General features: G+C 45.4%; 1 protein-coding gene across 5 annotated transcripts in view; it reads left to right on the plus strand.

Annotated features, from left to right (window-relative positions):
• Positions 1-21,511, plus strand: part of RHBDL3 (rhomboid like 3) — a 62,267-nt gene that overhangs the window by 8,588 nt on the left and 32,168 nt on the right. Inside the window, exons 3-4 of one of the 5 annotated variants that reach the window (XM_038157382.1) lie at positions 10,636-10,742; positions 13,940-14,023. The exons of 3 other annotated variants lie outside the window; for them this stretch is intronic. In XM_038157382.1, coding sequence (XP_038013310.1) covers positions 14,021-14,023 — 3 coding nt within the window. In that variant the 5' untranslated portion in view covers positions 10,636-10,742; positions 13,940-14,020. The remainder of the gene's footprint in view (positions 1-10,635; positions 10,743-13,939; positions 14,024-21,511) is intronic. One more of the 5 variants, XM_038157377.1, reaches the window with a different exon arrangement.

The raw sequence follows: 21,511 nt of genomic DNA on the forward strand, positions 1-21,511 counted from the left end.
ATTTAAATGGAGTGGTGCAGCAGATAGGAGGCTATGGAAACTGCGATTAGGAAATAGTCATCAACTTGTTACTTCATCTGCTAAGGTGACTGGGCAATCAGAGGTGCTGGTGGGAAGACTGTCCATGGTAATAAGAAATTAGCATCCAGGCCCCAAACCAGGTTCTGCCTCATCTGCCATATCAGACACTGCTGAGATTGTGACAGGAAATGTGTCCCCTTCTCCCCCTCTGCCAAGCTGTGCATTGTGAAGGGGAGAGACATTTTAAAATCTACAAGGGTCTCTTTACAATGCACAGAGGGGGTTCTGCATCTGCCCCACGCCTTGAAGTCTAATCTCATTTACAGTTGTCAGCGTGGGCTGCTGGAGGAGATGAAAGGCAGAGGACAAGGAGGGAGAATAGATTAGTCTCGAGCAGAGGGCACTGGGAGTGCACCTGCCTCTGCCCCGCTACCTTGAGGAGGGGCAGCAGCAGCAGCTGGGCATGTGTCATCTGCTGCTCTTTGAGGCACCCAGCCATGGAGCACACGATTAATGACTCAAGGGGCTGGGCTTTTGTGAGTGATAAAGCCCTGGGATTTAGGCTGGGCTCTCAGGCCTTTTCTCTGAGCAGCACCATCACTTTACATTTCTCAAGTGGCGTTGTGGTCGCAGTGAGCTGTCTGCGGCCACAATGCTTCCCTTTCTCCTCTCTCTCCAAACTGGGCTGACCTTTGCCGTACAGCATTAACCCTTTGACTCCTCCCCTTTGGTTTATGGGGTTGGGGGAAAAAAAAGAATCCCTTCAAATTCATCGCCCTGTGGATAGCCTTGAAGGGAAGAAGGGGTTGGTAGGAGATGTGTTTTTGCTGAAGGAGATTGGTTTGCTGTTGCCCTCTAGATCATCAATTCCTCACTGCCTTCAGCCAGAGGCTTTTTTGAATACTGCCTGGTAAAGGGGAGGGGAATTTATCCTTCCCTCAGTCAAGAAGGGAAACTTGGGCATTGAGCAGCAGATATATGTCCAAGTGACTATTCCCTCTGCAGGATAATGTATTTTACCATGCCTGGATTAGCCTCTGTCCATTCCCAGTATTGTTACAGTGGATGGCAATCTTCCAGCACTTCCAGGCTTATACCCAGATTTGAATTTTAGCCAAAATACCCTGGAGTGATGGCTCAGCATGAAAAAGCCACACGGAGGTCATTAATGATCTTCCCACCCCTGGCAAGATGAATAGCAAAAATGTCCCGGGTTCCTCCTTAATCTTCTAATATCTCTGTACACGGAGCACCAGCCACCCCTTACGCTGAATGTGGATCTCTTTATTTTACACCTTCCCTACAGCTTGAAAAGTTTGTGATCAGCTATCCCATTTCTCCTCTCCCTGGCTATTTGGGCACTCCTCTCTCCAATCCCACCAGCCTGTACACTGACTGTTGACTTTGACTAGTGCAAAAAGTTGGAAGTAGAAGCCATCAGTATGAACCAGATATTGGCAGCATAGCAAACACAGCACTCTTAAGCTTGTGCCAGTAAAAGCAGGCATCTCCTGAAATGTTTCAAGGACTCATAACAAACACCCCAAAAAACACATGGAGGCTGAGTCAGTCTTACACAGCTTACGAGTTACTGGCAGCTTGATGTCTCTAGATTTGTAAAAAGCCTCAGGAGGCTTCCTACTCATTACACATTTGTGTACCTTCCACGTCTGAGCCTAGAAACCTGCATGTTGGAGTGCAGTGTCCGAGAGGGACGTTGAGCTGTGTCCAGAGCCGTGTGTCTCTGCTGCTTCCTGATCCCAGCTGCAGCAAGGGGCTTTGGAATCTCCGCTCTGCTGTTTCAGCTGGATGTGTGGGATGGGATTTAGGCACATAGATCCTTGCTAATGCATTGTTCTCAAATCCTGTCTTGCACATAGAAAATCACTGAAGCAATAAAAACGTTTAAGCCTGTGGTTTAGAAAGAAAGGGGAGAAAAAGCCATAAACACAGAGTGGATTGATGCTGTTTTGCAAATCAGCTGGTGCATTGTGCTCTGTGGCTGTGCGCTGTCATGACAGAGAAGGGGAACAGATCATCTCATCTCCAGAGTGAGTGGAAACAGTTTGGAGGAGCTTTTCTACACCATCATCACTTACACCTGTAACATTTACACTACTTTTAAAGTTACTCTCTACCAGACAAAACAAATGTTTCTCCTCTGCAGTAGGAAGTATGATGTTCTCATTGCTTTCTGGTATTTGCAATAAGTGCAAAAGTACTGGGGCACGTTTGCAAATTAAATGCAGCAGTGGGAGTGTTTGAGTTTGACAGCAGCCGAGAAAGCTGTGATCTCTTTCTGCCTCCTCACTAGGTGTTGTACTATATGTTGGTCTGAAATCAGTTAAGTAACAGACCATGAGACAAAGTTGATGGGATTCAGCTGATGGGCTGTTTTCCTGCACCACTGTACATACAGGCTCCCGAGGAAAGCTGATCTCTGAATGCCCTGGATTTTTGTGTGATTCAAACCTTGTTATGTTTGCCTGTTCAAGCTGTAGCACTTCTTTCCCTCTCCCAGTCTCTTGAGTGGTGGCATCAACCCCAATCTGGCTGCTCAGGGTGCCACAGGGAATATTCTGTTCACTAGAGACAATATTTCTTGGTGAAAAGTGTAGTGAAAGTCCTGAATGTTTGTGATCCCTCTGAGTCTCACTTGGGCCTTGAATTCTTTCAACTTTAAAAGTTAAACCCCACACTAGCAAGACACAGAGAATTTATGAGTTCTTAATGTCCATTCCTGGTGCTTACGAACAGGTATTTGCAGTGACCCTGTGTTGTTGGTGAGGAGTAAGGATGTATGAAACTGATGTTAAACAAGCAAGATCAATTTTACCTCAGGAACTGTTCTTCATGTTCTTTGATACTTGACGTACTTTGTAAGTAGCAAATACTCTGGAGTTTCCTGGGTTCCATGAGGGAAAGATGAATGAGACAGCTGGAGGCAGAGCTGTTTGTGACTATCGTCAAACCTCTGGTCTGATGCTTTTCTTCAGGGTAGTGTTCCCTGAGGAAACATCTCTGCCTCAGTGAGCCTTCACAAATAGGTACCAGTGATCAATAGCAGTGCCTGGTTTGTGGAGCATACTTGTTTATGATGTACAATGGTAGTGAAAGGGTTTGTTGATGGCAGCCTGCAGCCAGTGAGATGTAGCCTTGTTTGCCTCTTGCAGAGAAAGGATCAGTATTATAGAAGGTGAAAAACTGGAACTGTCACAAAAACTATTGGAGGACCTGATCCTGAATGCTCTGACTTGGTTTAGCAAAGCACTTGAAAACAAGTGTGACAAATGTCCTGGATTGTTTGTGTGTCTGACATAAACTGTGTTTTGCCGGGGTGGGTATCAGAATGGGGTGTGCCCTAAGGAATTTAGAGACCAAAGCGGGTTTTTAGTTCTGCCCCTTGGCTCTAAGTCAGAGCCAGATGCTTGTCTTCTGCCACTCCTCTCACGTTTGCCCTCACACTGAGAAAGAATGGGAATTAGGACTTGAGCATCTTTTCTCACGGCAGGCAGTGGCCTCCATGGAATGATGTTGGTTTTTAGCCTTGTCTTTTGCCCTGGGGAGGAAAATCAAAGTGTTTATTGTGGTTCCTTCTTCCATTTGAACTACTGCCTCTTCCTTCAGCTACTTCTTGGTTGCTGATAGAGGAGTTGCTTTTGCACACAGTCCTGGTATCACTGGATTTCTGTCTCTGGGTTGTTCTCCTCCCTGTCAACAGAGAAGGCACAAACATTTTTCCTTTATATGTCCTCTGACAACAATATTTAGGTCTTGGGAAAATGTTTATTTTTGCATGGATTAGTGCATTTAGGCAGCCCTTTTGGGGGACACTGCTGTGGAGAGCATGGGAGATAGTCCTGCTGCTGCTGTCCTTGGTCTCTGAGCTGTGCTTGGAGACCATGACTGGAGGAATAACTTCCTTCCAACCTAAATAAAGTGTCTGAAGAATTTTTATTAAGCTGTGTTTGCTTTATTACGCTTGGACTTGCCAGCTCTGGGAACTGTTTGGGCAGGTCTTGTGCATATGTGCTGTGTGCAGGATGTGCCTTTGAATATTCTGGTGTTTTCTCCTAGGGCTTAAGGAGCCAAAGTCCCTTTCAACAAGACCAGTGCTCTGGATGGCTTGTCCCAGGGTAGCCAAAATTCCTCCCAAATAATTGTTTTAATGTATCTGAAACAGTGTTTTCCATCTTTATTCCCCCTGTGCTCCATGAGCTGAGAGCTGCCATTGCTGCATTGATTTATGGGATCTTTTGGTGTTGGTACTGGTGGCCAAGAAGATACAGAAAGTCATTTGCCAGTTGCTGATTTATGACCCTAGTGAACAGTCCTGAAAAGCACAGTAAGAATTTTTTGGGCCTTATGCAGTTCTAGCTGCCTGGAAGCTCCAGACTGTTATTTGACCATGTGGAGTAATAAAACTGTAAAAACTAATTAACTTTTGTGCCTACTGCAAAACAAACAAGATCATGCAAAAATACTCCACACTTGCAAGCAACAGTGACTTTATGGGTTTATAAGCCTGTGTTTAATGACCAAGCATGTAGTGCAAGGAACTATGTTTGTTTTGCTGACTTCCAAAGCTGAACAGAGTATAACAAGCTTTACTGATCACTGAGGCTCTGAACACCAGCTTGGGATAAAGTTCTCTTGCATCCTTATTAATTATGTAGCTGATGTGCAGGTGGAGGTTTGACACAAAGCTGCATTGGATGGTTTCTTGTAGCCCAAACCAGCCTGAATTACACTGAGTGCTGCAGTTCATTCAAGGAGCGATGCTCTCTGCAGTGGGAGTGCTGTAGTCTTTCTGAGGTCATTCTCTGCCTGTCAGATGTAGGCGAATGAGCTCTTTCTCAGTGAGAACACCAAGGTGTTTTTGTGATGTTAGCAGCCCTGCTCAGGACCTGTCTCCTGTGGTGGGGATGCTCTGTGTGTGCCAGCTGTGATGTTGACATCAGAGCAGAGATGTTTCAGAGTGCCCTGGTGTTGTGTTCCTCGCCAGTGGCAAGGCACTTACCAACACCGTACAGGTGATCCAGCCTCTGTCATCCGACAGAGAGGGAATGACTGGCTGTCCTTCTCCCTTAATCAAATTACTAAGGTAACCCTCCTTCAGTCTCCTCACTCCTGCATTGCTCAGTAGCCCCTAATACTGGATGTTTAACTCTGTGTTGTTAGGCTCAAAGCTGCTGATTCCTGTTATCCTTTCCTAGGATCTACCATTTTAGCCAAGATACTTGTCATGATTGCTGATATGGGAGCAGGTATTTGGAATTTGAAAGAGAAAGTATCCTAAAAGCAGGAAAACTGTGATGTGACAAGATTAAAAAAATTATTTATTGTCTTTCTGATGGATGTGTTCAAGTTGTCATGGTACTCAGTACCAGAGCACCAGCCAGCATGGGTCTATCCCAGCTTTAGTTTTCTCCACAATGCTTAGTATTATTGCAGAGCTATTATTAACCTAAAATAAATGTGTGCGCATACTCGCTGCTGTAGAATTCTGTTTTTCACACATCAAATCAAGTCCCTGTGTATTTTCACCTTCCTCCCAGATCTGGCAGACAGTGAAAGGGGGAGCTATTTTTAATTTAAGCTATTTTTATTTTTATTTCATTTGAGCAATATTCTGAAATGTTCTGTGTTTTGAGTCCAGAGTATGAAAATGTAGTTATTCTCCTGACAGGTTTCATGGATTATTGCTATAAAGCTTCATGTCTATAAAGGAAGGATAAAACTTCCTTCAGGAGGGGCAGAAGTTCTGATTTTGGGAGATGCAGGTTTTAGTTCCTTTTAGAAACTGAAAAACAGCTGCAGTCACTGTCCTCATATTAAAGAATTTACCAAGAAGGAGGAACAATTAATCAGAGGAGACAAACAAAAGTCTTGTGGGGCAGAGTGGTATCAAAAGATCCAGTTCTCTTTCGGGGGGAAGATGAAAGTCACTGGATTAGGAATCATTTGCCTGAAACAATATTTCTGGCAACCAGAGAGATTGGCATCACTGTCAAAATGGTGCTTACCAACATTTCATCACCTTCTAGCTGTCACTACAGTTCTGTCATCCCACTGGAGTGCCTGCTCCACCTGTCTTCCTGAAAGGCTGGCCTGTATTGTCCAGGACAGAAGATGAATTTCTGGTCCAAATGTAGTCCTTGCCCAGAAGAAATGCATATAGAAAAAATTTCCTTTCCCTAGTGAATGTGCCCTTCTGTGCCTGAGCCCTGTCTGATGGGCCATAGGGGAGGTCACTCTCCAGAGCAGGTCCGTCTTTCCGTGCCGAGTGTCTGCACCCTGGGGTGTGGTGATGGGATAGCCAGGTGTTACCAGGGTGCAGATGCTGGTCACACCAATAAGGGCTGAGGCCACTGGTTTCTTTGTACTCTACAGGGAGGAAGAGGGAGAGAGGCAGAGCAGATCTGACTGTACAGGAAGGCTTGGGTTGGGGAAAGCAGAGTGCCCAGTTTTGCAAGGTAGCTTTAGGTCAGGACTTCAGGCCAGGCAGTAGGCAGGAAACCTTGGATGCCACAGGAGCAACATTCCCACATCAGCACTGAACCAACACTGGTGGAGCTGCTTCAGTGCAAAGCCCAGCTCAGCTTTTTTCTGGCTCCCAGTGCTGAAGGGGCTGTTTGTGACAGTCCAGGTGGTCTCTGTGCTGGTGCCCCTTGAACTGGCACAGCCCTCACCTGCCCTGTTGCTTTCTTTTTACACACAGAGTCACAGCTAATGAAACACAAGGTAAGAGGAGTTCCCTGCACTTGTATGGACAGAACTTTTCCTTGCTGAGTACATTTCCCTGGTTCCCTGGTACACCCTGGTTTCCACCTTGCAGCACGTGGTAGGCACAGCCCTGGTCTTTTGCTGCAAGGGGTGTCTATCGCAGCCCATCGGTCACAGCATCCTGGCACCTGATAAGGCTGAGGGGGACTGCCAAGCTCTGAGCCCAGCAGCTCTCCCATGGGGCTGCCCTGCAGTGTGCTCCACTCTCTTCTGCCTGATGGAGCAGAAAAGGGAGGAGCAGCAGGAGCAGCCCTTGTCTCCTAGGGCTGCCTGGGTCATTGGTGTTTCTGCCTGGGCATCCTCTTGCCAGTGTTGCTCACCAGACATGTCACTAAACAGCAGCAGAGAGAGACCCAGTGGCTCAGATCTGATTAACCTCTACAACTTTATGCTGTGTCTTAATTGGATTAGCTGCAGGGGGGTGGTTTTGCCCTTGTTCCTGATTTTTTCTTAAACAGGTTCTTATCACTGTGACATGTGATGGAAACAACAAGTTCGAGTAGCAAGACCTGTGAACAAATAAGCAGTGTTTGCTTCTTCCCCGCTGCTCAACTAACAGCTCCTGCCCTTCCTTTCTAAGATACTGCTGTAGCTGATGCCTGTGAGATGGCTTTGAGTAAGCCCTGCAGTCAGATCTCTTGGGAGGTGTGGGCTTTGCCTGACAGCCTGAACCCAGAGTCCCTGATTGGTAACTGCAGTTCTGTCACTTTTGGGAAGGATTTCTGCTCAGCAAATGTTCAAAGCAATATTAACTTTCCATGTTCAGTTTCTTTCATCTTTTATCTGAGCTTTTTAGTTCCCTTCAGAGCCTGATTCTTCTGCACCTCAGGGTTTTTTGCATGTATCACCATAGTGGCTGTGGGCTGTAGGGAATTGGCCTTATTCAGCACTGCAATAGCCCTTCCTCTTCCAGGACTTCAAAGCTCATTCTCCAGTATCAGTTCATTTAGTTTCATAGATGGGAAAATGGAATAAGGAGATCAGTGATCGTATCTGTTACAGTGGGGAACTGCCTGCTACAAACCTGAGAAAGGAATTGAATCCATTTGATTGTGGGATTGCCCCTAATTCCTCAAGGTGTTGTCTGCCTGTGTGGTGCCCAGTTGAAAAAAGGAGAACCAGTTTAGGGGAGTCTTTTCCCCATGTCTGTTCTTCTGCCTGCAGCACCCAGTTCTCTTTTCAAGAAGCTTAAAATAGAAGCCTTTCTCCTTGCCACAGCTCTAATTGGTCCTGGATTGGGCACTGGAGATGTGATGGAGGGGGTACAGGCTGCTGAGACACTCTCTCTTACATCTGTTTCTAGATAGCTGTGCACAAAGAGTGAATTGTAGGTGTGATATCAGGCCACGGTTCTGTTCCAGGAGGAATAATAGATGTACCAGCAACAAACTGGCTGTTTCAAGATCAAAAGTGCTGTTACATTAAAGCTGGTAATACTGCCTGGCTTGGCAAAAGCCTGACAAAGCGTTCCAGGGTTTTAATGTATATTCAGATAAACTATCTTCCACAGGGAGGTCCAGGCCTTTGAATTTGGTCCATGTACAATAACAAAGGTTTTAGTGACTTGGTAAGAAGGTAGCTCCAAGGAATTCCCTCTTTGTACAGGGCTTGAGTGTAATTCATTTGTGAATGCGTGCAGTGCAGTTACAGTCTCACAGCAGAGGGTTCAGTGCTTCTTGGCACCTGGGGTGCCTTTGCAGGGTGTGTGGTTGTCATGCATGGGCTCTGCTGCTGCTCCTAAAGAAAGCATGATCATTAAGTTGAGGTATAATGGACATTAGTTTCCTTTCTCAGATTTAATGCATTCATGTGTTTTGTGTCCACTGGCTCCTCAGCAGCTCACAGGCTGGGTATGTAAATTGGTAGCTGCAGAGGATGACTGATCTGTTAATAGGTGGAATTTGATGCTCATAAAATGAATGCATTTAATGTTTCATGGCAATGGTTTGCTTGAATTTTAAAGTTTCCTGAGAATCTCTTGTAATTCTGTGGCTCTGGCTGTATTTGTTACAAAAAGCAATACAAATGGAGAGGCTCTGTGGTTTCTGAGGGCTGGCGGTTCTGTTGTCTGCAAGTGTCACTTCAACTTTTTCTGTATCAAATATTATTCCAAGGAAGCTGTGAAAGTGGGAAATGCAATGATGTCTGAAAACAAAACACTGCAGTCAAATTCATGGCGTCCATAGAAATAGCTGTCTTTGGAGATCTGCTCAGATATTATTTTTCAGGAAAAGCCAAGTTTTAGTAGATAATTTTTCATTATTAGGCTTTCATTGAAGGATACAGAGGACTAAAAAGATTTGGTGGGTCATTAAAATAAGTACAGATCTGCCACTGGGGGGTTTTAAACATAAAATTAAATCCTGGCCTCTTGGAAGGGGCCTCCCCTGCTTCCTTTGGGCCCCATGCTAATTTCATTGCTGGTTTCAGAAGGGTAAGGACTTCCACTGATTTTAATTTTACAATGTTTCTTTTAGTATGCAGGCATTGAAATATTAAATTTCTTTTGCTGAGGGTTTCATTAAAGGAAGCTGTTAAGCCCTTTCCACGGCAGAGCATTTGTATGATAAATTGCATTTTACAAACACATGAGGTGGTGATGATCCTTCAGATATTGCAGAGTTACACTCAGAAAACATTGGTGTTTCTTGTTTTTCCCTTTAGCACTGTGAGGCAAATATTTCAGTTTTTCATCACTTCCACAAGCCTGGGCTGAAGGTACATTAACAAATATTCAGGGAGAATATTATGATATGCACCATAAAGTTGTGCCAAGGTGAAAGAAATATACAGGCTCAAATGATCCCTTCCCCTGAGGCTTTTGTGATTTATTTTAATATTTTCTAAGGTGAAGTGCTGGATCCAAGCCTTGCTACCAGCCAGCATCTTTCATGTCAGACAAAAAATCTTTTACTTATGTCTACCTCGGCCACCACCCCTCCAGATACTGGTGGTTTCAGCACCGCAGAGTTTGGCAGTGGAAAGTCTATCCCTGCTGTCCTGATGTGCTGCTCTGTGGGTACTGCATCCACCTCTGCCTGGTCTGTTCTCAAGGGGTGTGTGCCAGGGTTAGACTGAACAGTGTCTCAGTTTTGCAGCCTGAGGAAATGGCTGTGGTTTGCTGTGTTTCTGAGAAGGCCATTGAAAGAGGTAGATTTGCTGCGTGGGCAGCAGGAATAGAACCAGGTTCCTGAAGTATCAGTGTGGAGTGGCTGAGGCTGTGGGTGGCACCTCCATGACATTTCTTTCTCTCATTGTGGCATTTGAAAAACTCCCCCAGAGGCAAGCAGGGGTGCCTGGTTATGATGTCTTGGCTCTGAAACTGGCTAGTTGTGATTGCAGGGATCTGCAGCCTGCTCTGGGTTAGTATAAACACATCTTTCAAATGGTAAGAGACCTGCTGTGTTTCCTTGAAGGACATCAGCGAGTATGTAGGCAAACCTCAGCTGCTTTTCTTCTGGAGGCTTGGTCTCCCGAACAAGATTCTCACGAGTCGTTTCTCAAGTCCATGAATTCAGTGGCAGCTGAAGGTATTTGGCAGCTTTGGGTACCAGTCACTCCTTGGGGCTGCAGAAGGCAGCATTGCACTGTGGACAGGTCAGTGTACCCACCGGCTCTGTGCCACTGAGCTCTGGTGCCACTGAGCTCTGGCTGGCGTTGCTTGTGCTGCCTGAGCTCACAGCCCTGTGCACAGCTCATGGGGCTCAAGGGGGAAGGAACAGTGAAATGTGGAGGGCTGAAAATGACCTCAAGAAATTTCTCCCCTTCCCCATCAGCCCCGCCACCGCAGATTAAAGTTATCTAGAATGTTCCTTTTCCTTGGTGTAGGAGGGATTCTCACTTCAGCTTGTCTGAGACCAGGACCACAAGGCCTGGGAAGGGAAGAGTGAATGGAGAAGCTACTCGCCAGGACCTGCTTCTTCTGGTGACACCAGGTAGCAGTTTCTGAAATAATTTTTACTTTAGCTGCCTCCAAACTCTCTAGAGTTGAGAACTGGAGCAAGCAATACTGGTCAATTAAAACAGCAATATAATTTTAATTGACATAATAAGACTAAGGTATGGTATAATGAAATTTTAATGCAATAAAATAGGACAGGAATTAATCTCAGCTAAGCAACCAGTCTGTTGTATTTCCTTACTTGTTACAATGAACATTTTTCTATGCAGTGAGATTTTCTAGCAAAGAAATGCTGGGAGTAGAGGATGATGGCCATGGGCTTGCTTTCTAGCTGGCCCAAGCATGCTGATGTGTAGTACTTTACTGAGGGCTAACCAAAACTAAAAATCCTGTCTATATCTCCTGTCCAGCTCCTCCAAGTCAGTGTGATGAGCACTGGTTATATCTGTTCTCCATCTGTCCCTTCCTCTGTCATCTTTGCTATCGTTAATTGTTAATATCTGGCCTGAGAGATTGCCTCTTACTTAGCACAGTGCTGATGGGATCTTTCCATGGAGGATTAAGGCTGGAGTGGATTGGCAGGAGACAGTATCCTTGCTGTGGGAAGTTTGCCAGTTTGTGCATGCTTGGTGCTGTTGCTCTTCCAGTTACTTGAGTTCCTATCTGGACATGGGCAAGGGTCAATTGCAGCTCCATGACCTCTGATCAGTACATCAGGCCAGACATGGTCTGGTCTGGGTTTGGGAGAGGCCTCCTGCGCCCAGCTGCTGCACATGGCCTTTGAGGAGACTTTCTGTCTGTTTACATCAGCTGCACCATCCCTGGTCAGGTGCAGACCACTGTGTGGTTACAGAGCGTTAATCAAGGCAGTGATAATGCTAACAGAGTAGTGGGAGTGCTGGCAGGGGGAGTTGAGATGTCATTTCTTACCATGTCATGGTCCCCAGGTGGTTAATGTGTCTGTAGATCACACAAGTGCTTTCCCATAGCTTTGCTTTCTGCTACTGCCTCAGCTGACAGGATTTCATGGGACACAGATCTCAGCTTGTGGTAAACGTGTGGCCTCCTTTCCCTGTAAGGGTACTTGGTATACATTTCCAGTGCCCTGAAGCCTAGCTGAGGGCCCTGCTAACCTCGCTGAATCCAGGCTCTGAGAGATTATTTCATTTTGTTTTATCAGGTTTGCTTTCCCATGGACTCTGTATTTTTTCCTGTGTCTGCACAAGAAGCATGGAAGTATTCCATGGCATTTCAGAAGGTTAAGAGCTTCCCCTTACCTGGCTGGTCTCCTGGTCTGCTCCTGGGAAGCCCTTGGAAACCCTTGTTGCTCTTTCCCAAAGGTGATATGTGTCCTGCAGTAAGCAAAAGCTATCTGTTACCTTGCAAGGGCAGCCTGGGGCCTGGAGGTGCAGTTGCTGCTGGCTGTCAGTAGCACTCTCTTTTTCCTTGTTCAGGACAGACTGACAGAAACTTTCTGTGCTTTGAAGCCATCACACCAGGGAGGGTTTCCATGTGTGTTGATGCTTTCTACAGCTAGAGAAGCTGTAAAAACGTCTTCTCCTAGTCTAGAGGGAAACCTTTATATCTAATTCATCTCAGACTATAAATCATAAAGATAGCCAAGTAAAACCAGCAGAGTTTGCACCAAAGGGCTTAATTTTGTTGGCTTCTTGAAGGGGATGTTAAGAGATGTTCACAGTGTTTAGAAGCATTGTTGGATTTGTTTGTTTATTTTTCTATGAAAATCTCACTGGTTGGTATTCCTATGTCCCTTTTAAGCCATTTGAGATGAAAAGTTTCTTTTGTTTCTTTCATTATACAACTATTTTTATCCTGGTTCATGGGACAGTACAAGTAGAAATTAAAACACTGCTTGTAATTTCCTTGCCCATCCTATCTGTTAGTCATCCCCAGCTCCTTTCAGCTCTCCCCAGCTCTCCCCCCTCCCCTCCCCAGCTTGCCTTGAAGGGCTGGGAAAGCCGGCGCTGGCACATTATGTTGCCTGTCTGATTGTTGTGGGGTTGTGTTTGTGTGGGGAAGGTCACGAGACAAAAAGACCACCAGGCAGGGGTGGGTGGGGGCTGTTCAGTCCCTTTCCATTCAGGCCTGTTGGCAATGGGTGGGAAGAGTCTTGTTTGCGTGACAGGATTTCAGGGGGCCATTGCTTTTTGTTTAGATTTCTTCCACTGCTGCTGCAATGGGCCCTGGAGGGCTGCAACAAAGGTAGAGCTTATGAGATTCATGGGGTAAAGCTCTCAGTGCAGGAGTGACTGAGCCTGACCAGCCACTGTGCTCCTGCAGCCTGCAGACTGCCAGCGATTGCTCTGGCTGGGGTGTTTGTGCCATGTCCAGTTGTGGTTCTGGTGGGAGCTCTGATTCTTGTGGGCTGAGATCCTTAGCGGGATGAATGCTCTGGAAGCATTCTGTCTGTGGAATGAGGGTTGGAATGCAGGGGACAGCTCCACAGACCTGCCACAGTGGCTATGCTTTCCTGAGTATTTCTGAGACTTCCAGTCAGTGACTTTTATTTGCAGCATCTGCCTCTTTCCTTGCTATCAGGTTGACATTTTTGAAAGCATTCTTGCATTTAAACAGCGCTTACTTCCTCATCATCCCTGTGAGAAGCTGAGCTGCTGTCCCTGGGTGCAGCTCTCCCCTCACCCCATCCTTAGAAAGCAGCTCAGTCTATATTTACCACTGGTGTGCACAAAGGCAAACATTGTCAGGGACTCATTGTAACTGTCCCAATTACCCTAATTTCATTTGCATAAGATTGACCAGCCTGTGGCAGTGGCACTGCCTTGGTGTCTGATACGGGACACTGTCATTTAGGGAGCAGGAAAGAACTGGAACCCCAGGCTGGATGTGGGATGGAGAGAAGGGGCTGTTTTGTCCCTAGCAGCATGGGTGCTACAGCAGCCCTTCCTGGAAGTAGGATAACTTGTCAGATCTCAGGCACTGCAAGTCCCTGGCCCTGTCTGATTCAGATGTAAGAGCTGCCAGCTTCCCAAAGATGCAGATTCCAGGTACTCCAAGCGTGCCTGAGTGTCTGGCTGTCCCATGCAAGTAAATCCTTCCCCTGTGTATTGTGTATGTGTGTATTTATCTATTTTTTGTCAGTAGGTGTTGACTCTGTTTGAATGCTTCTAGACTAAGCAGTGACCTGCCCTGTGTTTTTCACTTCCCTCAGGCACATGTAACCTCTTCTCCTTGTGTTTGGATTTTTTCCAGAAAGGTAGCTGTTCCTGCAGGCAGGCACTAAAGCAAGAGGAAAGCAGCTGGGATGGAGCAGAAGTCAGGAAGCAGGCTGAAATGGTATGATCTCTTGACCCAAAGCAATAGCTAGTGCTGGTAGGACTTGCTTGCACTGCAGCAGCTGCACAGCTCTCGCTCCTCTCACTGGATTGAGAATGAATCATATTTTCTCTCCCTTCCCCCCAGTGCCACATGTAACATGATCTCCCTGTGCCCAGGCTGGCAGATGGAAACCCAGAACTCTTCTGTTTGCAGTAATGGTTCTTCATGGGCTCAACTGGCCTGTGAAGCTGCAGTGTTCAAGCTTGTGAGCTTTGGCAGAGCAGCCTTTCTGTCCCCTGCCCCTGCTGTGTGTCTGCCTGCATAGACATCCATGTCTTCATCTCCCTGCTGCTTCCAGGAGAGACTCTTGCTCTTGGACATCTTTCCTGGTTGCGTGTGGATATCACCAAGCTTAGTGTGCTTCATGGAGGTGCTTTGACCTTTACTCCATCTTACCCCATCCTTCAAAGTCTCCCCTCCAGTATTTGGCCATTAAAAATTTTTATTAGTTAGTTACTAGGTGGCAATACAGGAGTGTGTCATGGAGGTGGCTGGAGCACAGGCAGCTCATCTCAGCTACAGTAGTATTTTAAGCCTCTTGCATCCTTTGGTGAGTTACTTTGTCTCTGCAAATTACTTTGGTAATTTGTAATTTGGTAATTACTTGGGTGAATTACTTTGCCTGTTTCCCAGTTCAAAAGTGGAACTCTTTATGAAGTGATACCACTGTGAATTGTAAAGAGCGCAGGTTATCATTTCAAAATGTACTATGTCCTAGAGACCTGATTGCTAACAGCCAGATCCCAAGTCTCTGTCCTTACTTTTTTGGATCTCTCTGAAGGAGATTGATGATCCAGCCCAGATTTCTCAGGAATTCCTTTATTTCTTTGGCAGGACATGGAGCAGGGAAAGAAATCCTTATGTGCTTTCTCAGATGATGGTGCTTGTGCTCTGACTCCAGGACACTCACATTTTCGCCTGAAATTACCCACATTGATATTGTTATGTTTGTTAGGTGCAAGGAACATCAAAAAAGAAAGGGGCAGAACAGAGTCTCAAGTTGGGGCACAGATAGGCCCCTCATGGTTCCTCTAGCAACCCTTTAAAAGCTAGTTTGTATGTTTGACTTCCCTGATGTGTTGAAAAGGCAAAGTAGGGTCAAGTCTTACATTTAAATTTAGGTTCTTTCCATTGTGTTTGTTTTTGCAGGGAGTATCCTACCTTGTACTGCATTTCTATGACCTCTCATTTTAGCTTATGTGTTAGTGGGGTCTATTTACAAGCAAGCAAAACACATGCTTCAGACACTGAATTAGCTTTTAAATCATTGTTCCTAACAAATATGAAGTGAGATACTATGATTTAGGTACTTACGCAATCTCTTTTAAGCTGAGTCACTGTGTCTTTTGCTTTACATTGGGAAAATAACTTCGGCACAGGTTCACGCAGTGGTGACTGATGGACCGAGGAGGAAAACAGAGACATGGGCCACCCAAAGTGGAGAGGAGGGCATCCAGTTTTCAGCTCTGCCAGTGAGGTTCAAGTAATAAGATGTGCCCTTTTAAAATGCTTTGTTTTCCCCAGCTGTGCAAAGGGAGGAGGTGGTTGAATAATAATACAGAGAGTTTTGTTTGAAATTCACCAAAAGGCCAGGGAAAACAGTGCTTTTTTCTTTTCAAGCAAAATATTTAATTTGATTTGAGCTGAACCATCTGGGCACTCTGAATAGGAATGTAAATGACAGTTTTTAAGGAAGCATTTTGAAAATAGCAATGTCCAGTGCTTTGGCCTTTTAGAATCTGACGGAACTTCTAAACAATCAGTATTCAAACAATCAGTATTCAAATTTAAGGCAAATTCTCAAGAAAGTCTTGGCATGACTGAAATCTCAGGAAATCTCTTTGCTTGGAAAAGTTTTGTTTTGAAGAAATGTATCCTTGCTGTGTAAGTGGGAGACAAGTACTGCAAATAACACTGCTGATAAACATTATATTCTGTATATAAACTGCATCTTGTCCCGCCCTTGGAGCAGTGTTACACTTGCATCTCTTGGACTGCTGCTCGTAATTATCCTGGTGCTTTATCCCATCGGCCGTTTCCATGTCACTGGTTCAGTTTTGCTACAGCTCCCTTTGATGGGGGCAGTCTGACCTTTGGTGGCTGCTGTTTGATTTGCTCTGGGTTCATGAGAATTTGTTGGCAGGGAGCAAAGGAGGTGCCCAATGGTGGAGGGATTATACAAGGACAGACGATGGTAGCACTGTCTGCTTGAGGCAGCTTTTCTGCTCCTGGATTAAAGTTCATGCTGTGCTACTTGTCTGTCTCTCTAAGGCCTTGTCAAGTCCATGTGGGAAGCTGTTCTGTCTGCACTATTTCACTTTGTGCTGCTCAGCTCTCTTCTTGCCTCATTTCTCCTCCCTCTTTCCCCTTCCATTCAGGCGGCATCTTTCAGTCTTCCCCATTCAAGCTCTGTCTTTGCTCTCTGCCCTGTGTAAAAGTTCCATGCCCTTCCTACCATTCATCACCTCTTGCTCATTCACCTCCCTGCTTTCCTTTCCCCATTCATATGGGCTTCCCCTCACCCAGTCTGGGCTGCCCTCTCCTCCTGCCCCTTCCACAGTCCTCCTTTTGTGTCTTTGCACTCCCTTCTCTGTGGCCATCCAAAGCTCAGCAGTCTGCAGTGTGCTCTGTGAAGATGCTCTTCTAGAAGTTGGCCCCAGCTGATGAGCAAATTAATCCTCAGTGGAAGCCTGGTGGGACTGTTTTGGGTGGATTTGTCTCTCTAGTTACCCTGCAGGTGAGAAGATTTCTTTTCCCTCTACTTCCTGGAGATGTATCATGATGTATGAACAGGAAGAGTATTACAATTTCCTAACCTTCCTGTTCAGTCTGGTCTTTCTGTCTCTCCCTCCTGGCTTGTTTCCCCTTTGTTTGCAGCAGTTGCAGGTCTCAGGTGACTCCTTGGGAGGTTGGTTGGATTTCCTCATTTCTGAGGAACGTAACATGAATATTCTTAATTATGTTGGCTCTGTAATTATGGTAGTTGCCTGTGTCTTCTCTACTTCCTTCTTTTAAATCATCTACTTGGAGGCTGTATCAGTTTTGTCAAGCCATCTCTGCTCTCCAAAATGTGTTTTAAGTGTTCCCCAGGAAACACAGCTCATGAATTGTATTACGCAGGCCTTGTTGTTTCTGGGTCTCAATGCAGCCACAACCCTGTGCTTGTGATGCAGACACAGGAAATATGGACCACAGCCTCTGCCAAAGATTTTCCAGCTTGCTGAGCACCTGGTCCCCTGCAGCTCCCACAGTGCCAGCAGCATGCAGACATCACCCCATGGTATTGAAGGAGCAGATCTCTGCTGCAGTGTGGCAAGAAAACAAAGTGGGAGGTCTGCTGGCCTGTGAGTGCCCATGGGAGGCTTCAGCTTTGAATGGTTAAACAGCATTCAAGTCAGTCTGGTCAAATAAAAGCAGAATATTAGAGCTTGGGAGGAGTGGATAGGCTTGGAGGTGCTCTGTGTGCTCCCTGTGCCTGTGGGAAATCTGATCAGCTCAGTAAAGAAGACAGAAACGAGGTAGAGACGGGCAAGGAGAGGGGCTCTGTGAGTGTCTGTAGGTTCAACTGACAGGACAAGCTCTCTGTTTTGTGGGAGGCTGTGAAAGGACCATCCACTGCTGTCTCATGAGGCTAAAAGAAGCCACTGACACAGCCTGGCAGGGCCAGGCTCTGGGAGGACTTGTCAATTCTCTGAGAAGGACCCTTTCCCCTGATAACTGTCTCAAAGTGGGATTTCAAACCCTGCTGTGGTTTGTTGTCAGGCTGGTGAGTGTGTAAAAGAGATTCCCCATTCATCGTGCTTGTGCCCCACAGAGACATTGAACCTGGCAGGGCACATCTAGCCCCAGGCCAGCCCTGCATCTTGTCACCTGCAGGCAGGAGTCTCTGCTCCAGCAAAGCTTGGACTGGGAACCTGGCACAAACAGCACTTCTTCCTCTGAAGTTAGTTGCATTCCTGTTGTGGAGTTTATGTAGTCATGATTTGCTTTAAAATGTCAGACACATTTTCTTTCTGTTTGAAAACTTGTAGCAGAGGAACTCTGGAAACATTGTCCCTTGTATCCAGTAAGAGCATATAGGAATCCAAAATGCAGCTTGATTTTTCTGATTTGTGGTTTTACAACTTTGGCACTTGGACAAATCTCTTCTACCCTTAAACCAAAGCACATTTGACATAGCAGACATGGCTGAAGTGCAAACACTGCAGAAATTACTATTGCAGCTCAATGCCTGGATGTCATCCAGGAACGATTTGGATATATCGCCTAAGAAACAATTCCAACCACTACAACTTCCAGCAGTCTGGCTCCTTCCTGCAACTGCAACTCCTGTGATCACCCTGGAAAGATGCAAGTCAGGATTTCTTGCTCTCAAGCTTTTAAATGGTAGAAGTTAGAGAATAATTAATGCTCCCAGCTCGAGGCTGCATTTGGAACCAGCCTGTCTGCAGTACCTTTGAGATGGTTATGTCGTTGCAGTGTAATGTCAGTGCCTACAAGACATTCCAAGGAATCATATGATACCTCTGTCTCCTCTTCACAAGGCTGACTTAAACTTCTGCTCCAGTTTCACTTGGAAAGCAGAGTTTCTTTGGTAGCTTTCTTCTCAGCTTTTGACGGAGCAAAGCCAATTGTAAGACCAATAGGAGGTAAATACCTTTCCCAGTCCATTTAGCAGGAGTTTTGCTCTGTGGCTGTTGCTCAAACCAGATGTGTGGTTTGAATTCCAGTACAGGTGGGTCATTTTGGCTACATGTGTGCTATGGCACTTGTTAGCTGGAGCTTTAAATTCTTCTGTTTGGCTTGAGCTTTTCTGAACCCTAATAGCTTGCTGTCAGATCAGAAGAGAGCTGTTGAGACATCTAGTCTCTCCTAATGTAGGCAGGAAGGTTTTCTGAGTGATCTTCTGCTTGACCTCAACCATATCTCATCTCCTAGGAGAACTTGCAATTTAATTGTAAAACTTCTGGTGAAGTTAGTGAGATGTTTCTTTTGTTACTAATAAAAATAATCAACTTAGGCTGATCTAAGGCTGTTCAGTTTGACTTCTAGCCCCTAGATGTAGATTATACCCTTGTCTTGGTGGACACTCCTGTACTGCCAAATATCTGTTCCTCCTGACAGTGATCAAGTCATTGCTTAACCTTCCCTTTCATAAGGTAATGAATTGAGCCTGTTAGTGCAGCCAGTCAGACTGTACCAGTAAAAAGAGCCAAAGAGGTAATGTCACCTCATTTACAAACCTGCAGGTCACATTTCCTTTTTTACAGGCAGTGTTACCTTGAAAGAACTCACTATAATGAGCAAGGGTTTTTTTTTTCCCCTGCCAGGAATGGCTGCTGCTGAAGATGGCATTCCCCACCCTGCACACTGGCTGGCATTCCTGGCTCCTGTCCAGATGGCTTTCTGTTTATTTTTAGTGTAATATATATTGTTTGCAAGTACCCAGATTTACCAAAAGACCTTGCTCACGCTTAGTAAGTTGCTGCTTTAACTCATCTGTGAGTATGACTTCCTTAGTTTGCTCCAAAGTCACTAATGAGAATTCTGTAAGAGGAAGAATGAATTCTCATGGGACCCCATTAGTGGCATTGCCACATGATAGTGGCGCTCTGGCTCAGATTTATTTTTGAGACCTGTCAAATAGCCAGATTTCAGCATGTTGAATGTGTGACAGCCTGAGTTTGTGTCACAGTAAATCCTCAGACTCTGGGTTGCCTGGTGATGTCAGATGCCCTGCAGAAATCAGTCATACCAGCGACCTTGGCTTATGATCTGTGCCCAGTTTGTCTTCTCATCCAGATAATATCAGATGGACATAATCTGTTTTCTATGGCCTGTTCTGACTGATATTAGACCAATCCTCCTTCAAGTGGGTGTTACTCAATATCAGTCATTTGTTCCTTTGCTGTGGGTTGCTGTTAGACCATCAAGACCTGCTGTATCCCATTAAATTCTTGCCGGGCAGTTTAGGGAGCAGGGTGCGTGCCTGTCACTGTGATTGCACAGGACTTTTGGAGCCATGGTTAGAAGGGCTGTACTGCTGATTCAAAACTGGAAGAAAGGGAGCAAGCAGATCTTGATGTTCTTCCAGTGTTCCCAGACTTGCAGAAAATCAGTATTTGTAATGACTTTTTAAAACCTTTTGGATGAAAGTTACCTTGACCTGCTGATTCAAAACTAACTTTAGCAGCTGCTGTGTAACATTCTCCAGAGTTACTGCTGGGACAGAAAGTGCATCATCATCATCATGTGATAGAGATAATTCATTGGGCTTTTGTCCACAAAAAAATCAGAAACATTTCAACTCCCCTGACTCTTTCACACTGATATCACCTATGCAACTTTTTCCAGATAATATCAGACTAAAAACCTGTTTTGAATGAGAAGACTCATAGACTCACATGCTAGACTGTACTAGCATAGATGCAGCTGTGACAGGAGACATTATCTATAGCAGTGAATTTTACAGAAATCTTATGTATGAGTAGTTGACCCAGAGGTAAGCAGGGATCTAACTGCAGGACCTTGGTGTGAAATACAGCCCCCCCACCCCGAACAGCTCTTCTCACTGTTGTGCATCAGTTTCTGGTTTGCTTTGGTTTTGGTTTTTTTTTAGCTTTTTTTGTAGCAGTAGTGATTAGAGCCTGTCTGTCTCACAGTTGTGAGATTGACTGTGCATGCTTATGTCTTCTGGTGAGTTATGTAATGCAAATCAATGCAGCATCTCATCCACAGTGTGTTGCATTTTGGATCTGAATGAAGTAACTTACATATTATGTTCCCTCATGATGTAGAAGCCCTGCAAGATGTAGTTAATATTAATAGAGAATATTGAGATTTTCCAGTCAGATATGTCTAAAACCACCTAAACAATAATTATGTGGTGGTGAATGAGAATATCACGTGTCTTATGATACTACGGATATTGCTGTTTTCAGCTTTTGATATTTAATGCCTTACACCATCCAGATGAAAAGTGGAGTTTATTTTATCTAGACTGCAGAACTCAATGCTTCAGGAGATTGTGGAGGCCTGAAAACTGGAGGAATTCAAAAGGGAGAGCAAGAGATCGGGCATTCGTACATTAAGAATGTTGGGGCCTGTGCTGACAAGCAGATCTGCAAAGTTATAAACCCCTTGCCTCAGGATTTAAGAGAATATTTTAACTGTTCATGTGAGTTTGGTCACACCAATCACTAGGTGGTCTGTTGTTGGCTTCATCTTGTCCACAATCTCAGGAATGAGAGCTAGCACCAGAGCTTGGGCTGGTGCTGTTGGATACGTGACTCACCTGTCTGGGTCACAGCCTGCCCAGCCTGTTACTGCAGCTGAGACAACTACCCATGTAGGAATGTGCAGCATGGTCAGTGCTGGATCAAGATTAAAAAGAATATTTTCATCTAAAAAACCCCACCTGTGACTTTTTAGAATGCCTCAGCTTCT

This window comes from Motacilla alba, chromosome 18 (genome assembly GCF_015832195.1).
Source record: "Motacilla alba alba isolate MOTALB_02 chromosome 18, Motacilla_alba_V1.0_pri, whole genome shotgun sequence".
Taxonomy (NCBI): Eukaryota; Metazoa; Chordata; class Aves; order Passeriformes; family Motacillidae; genus Motacilla; species Motacilla alba.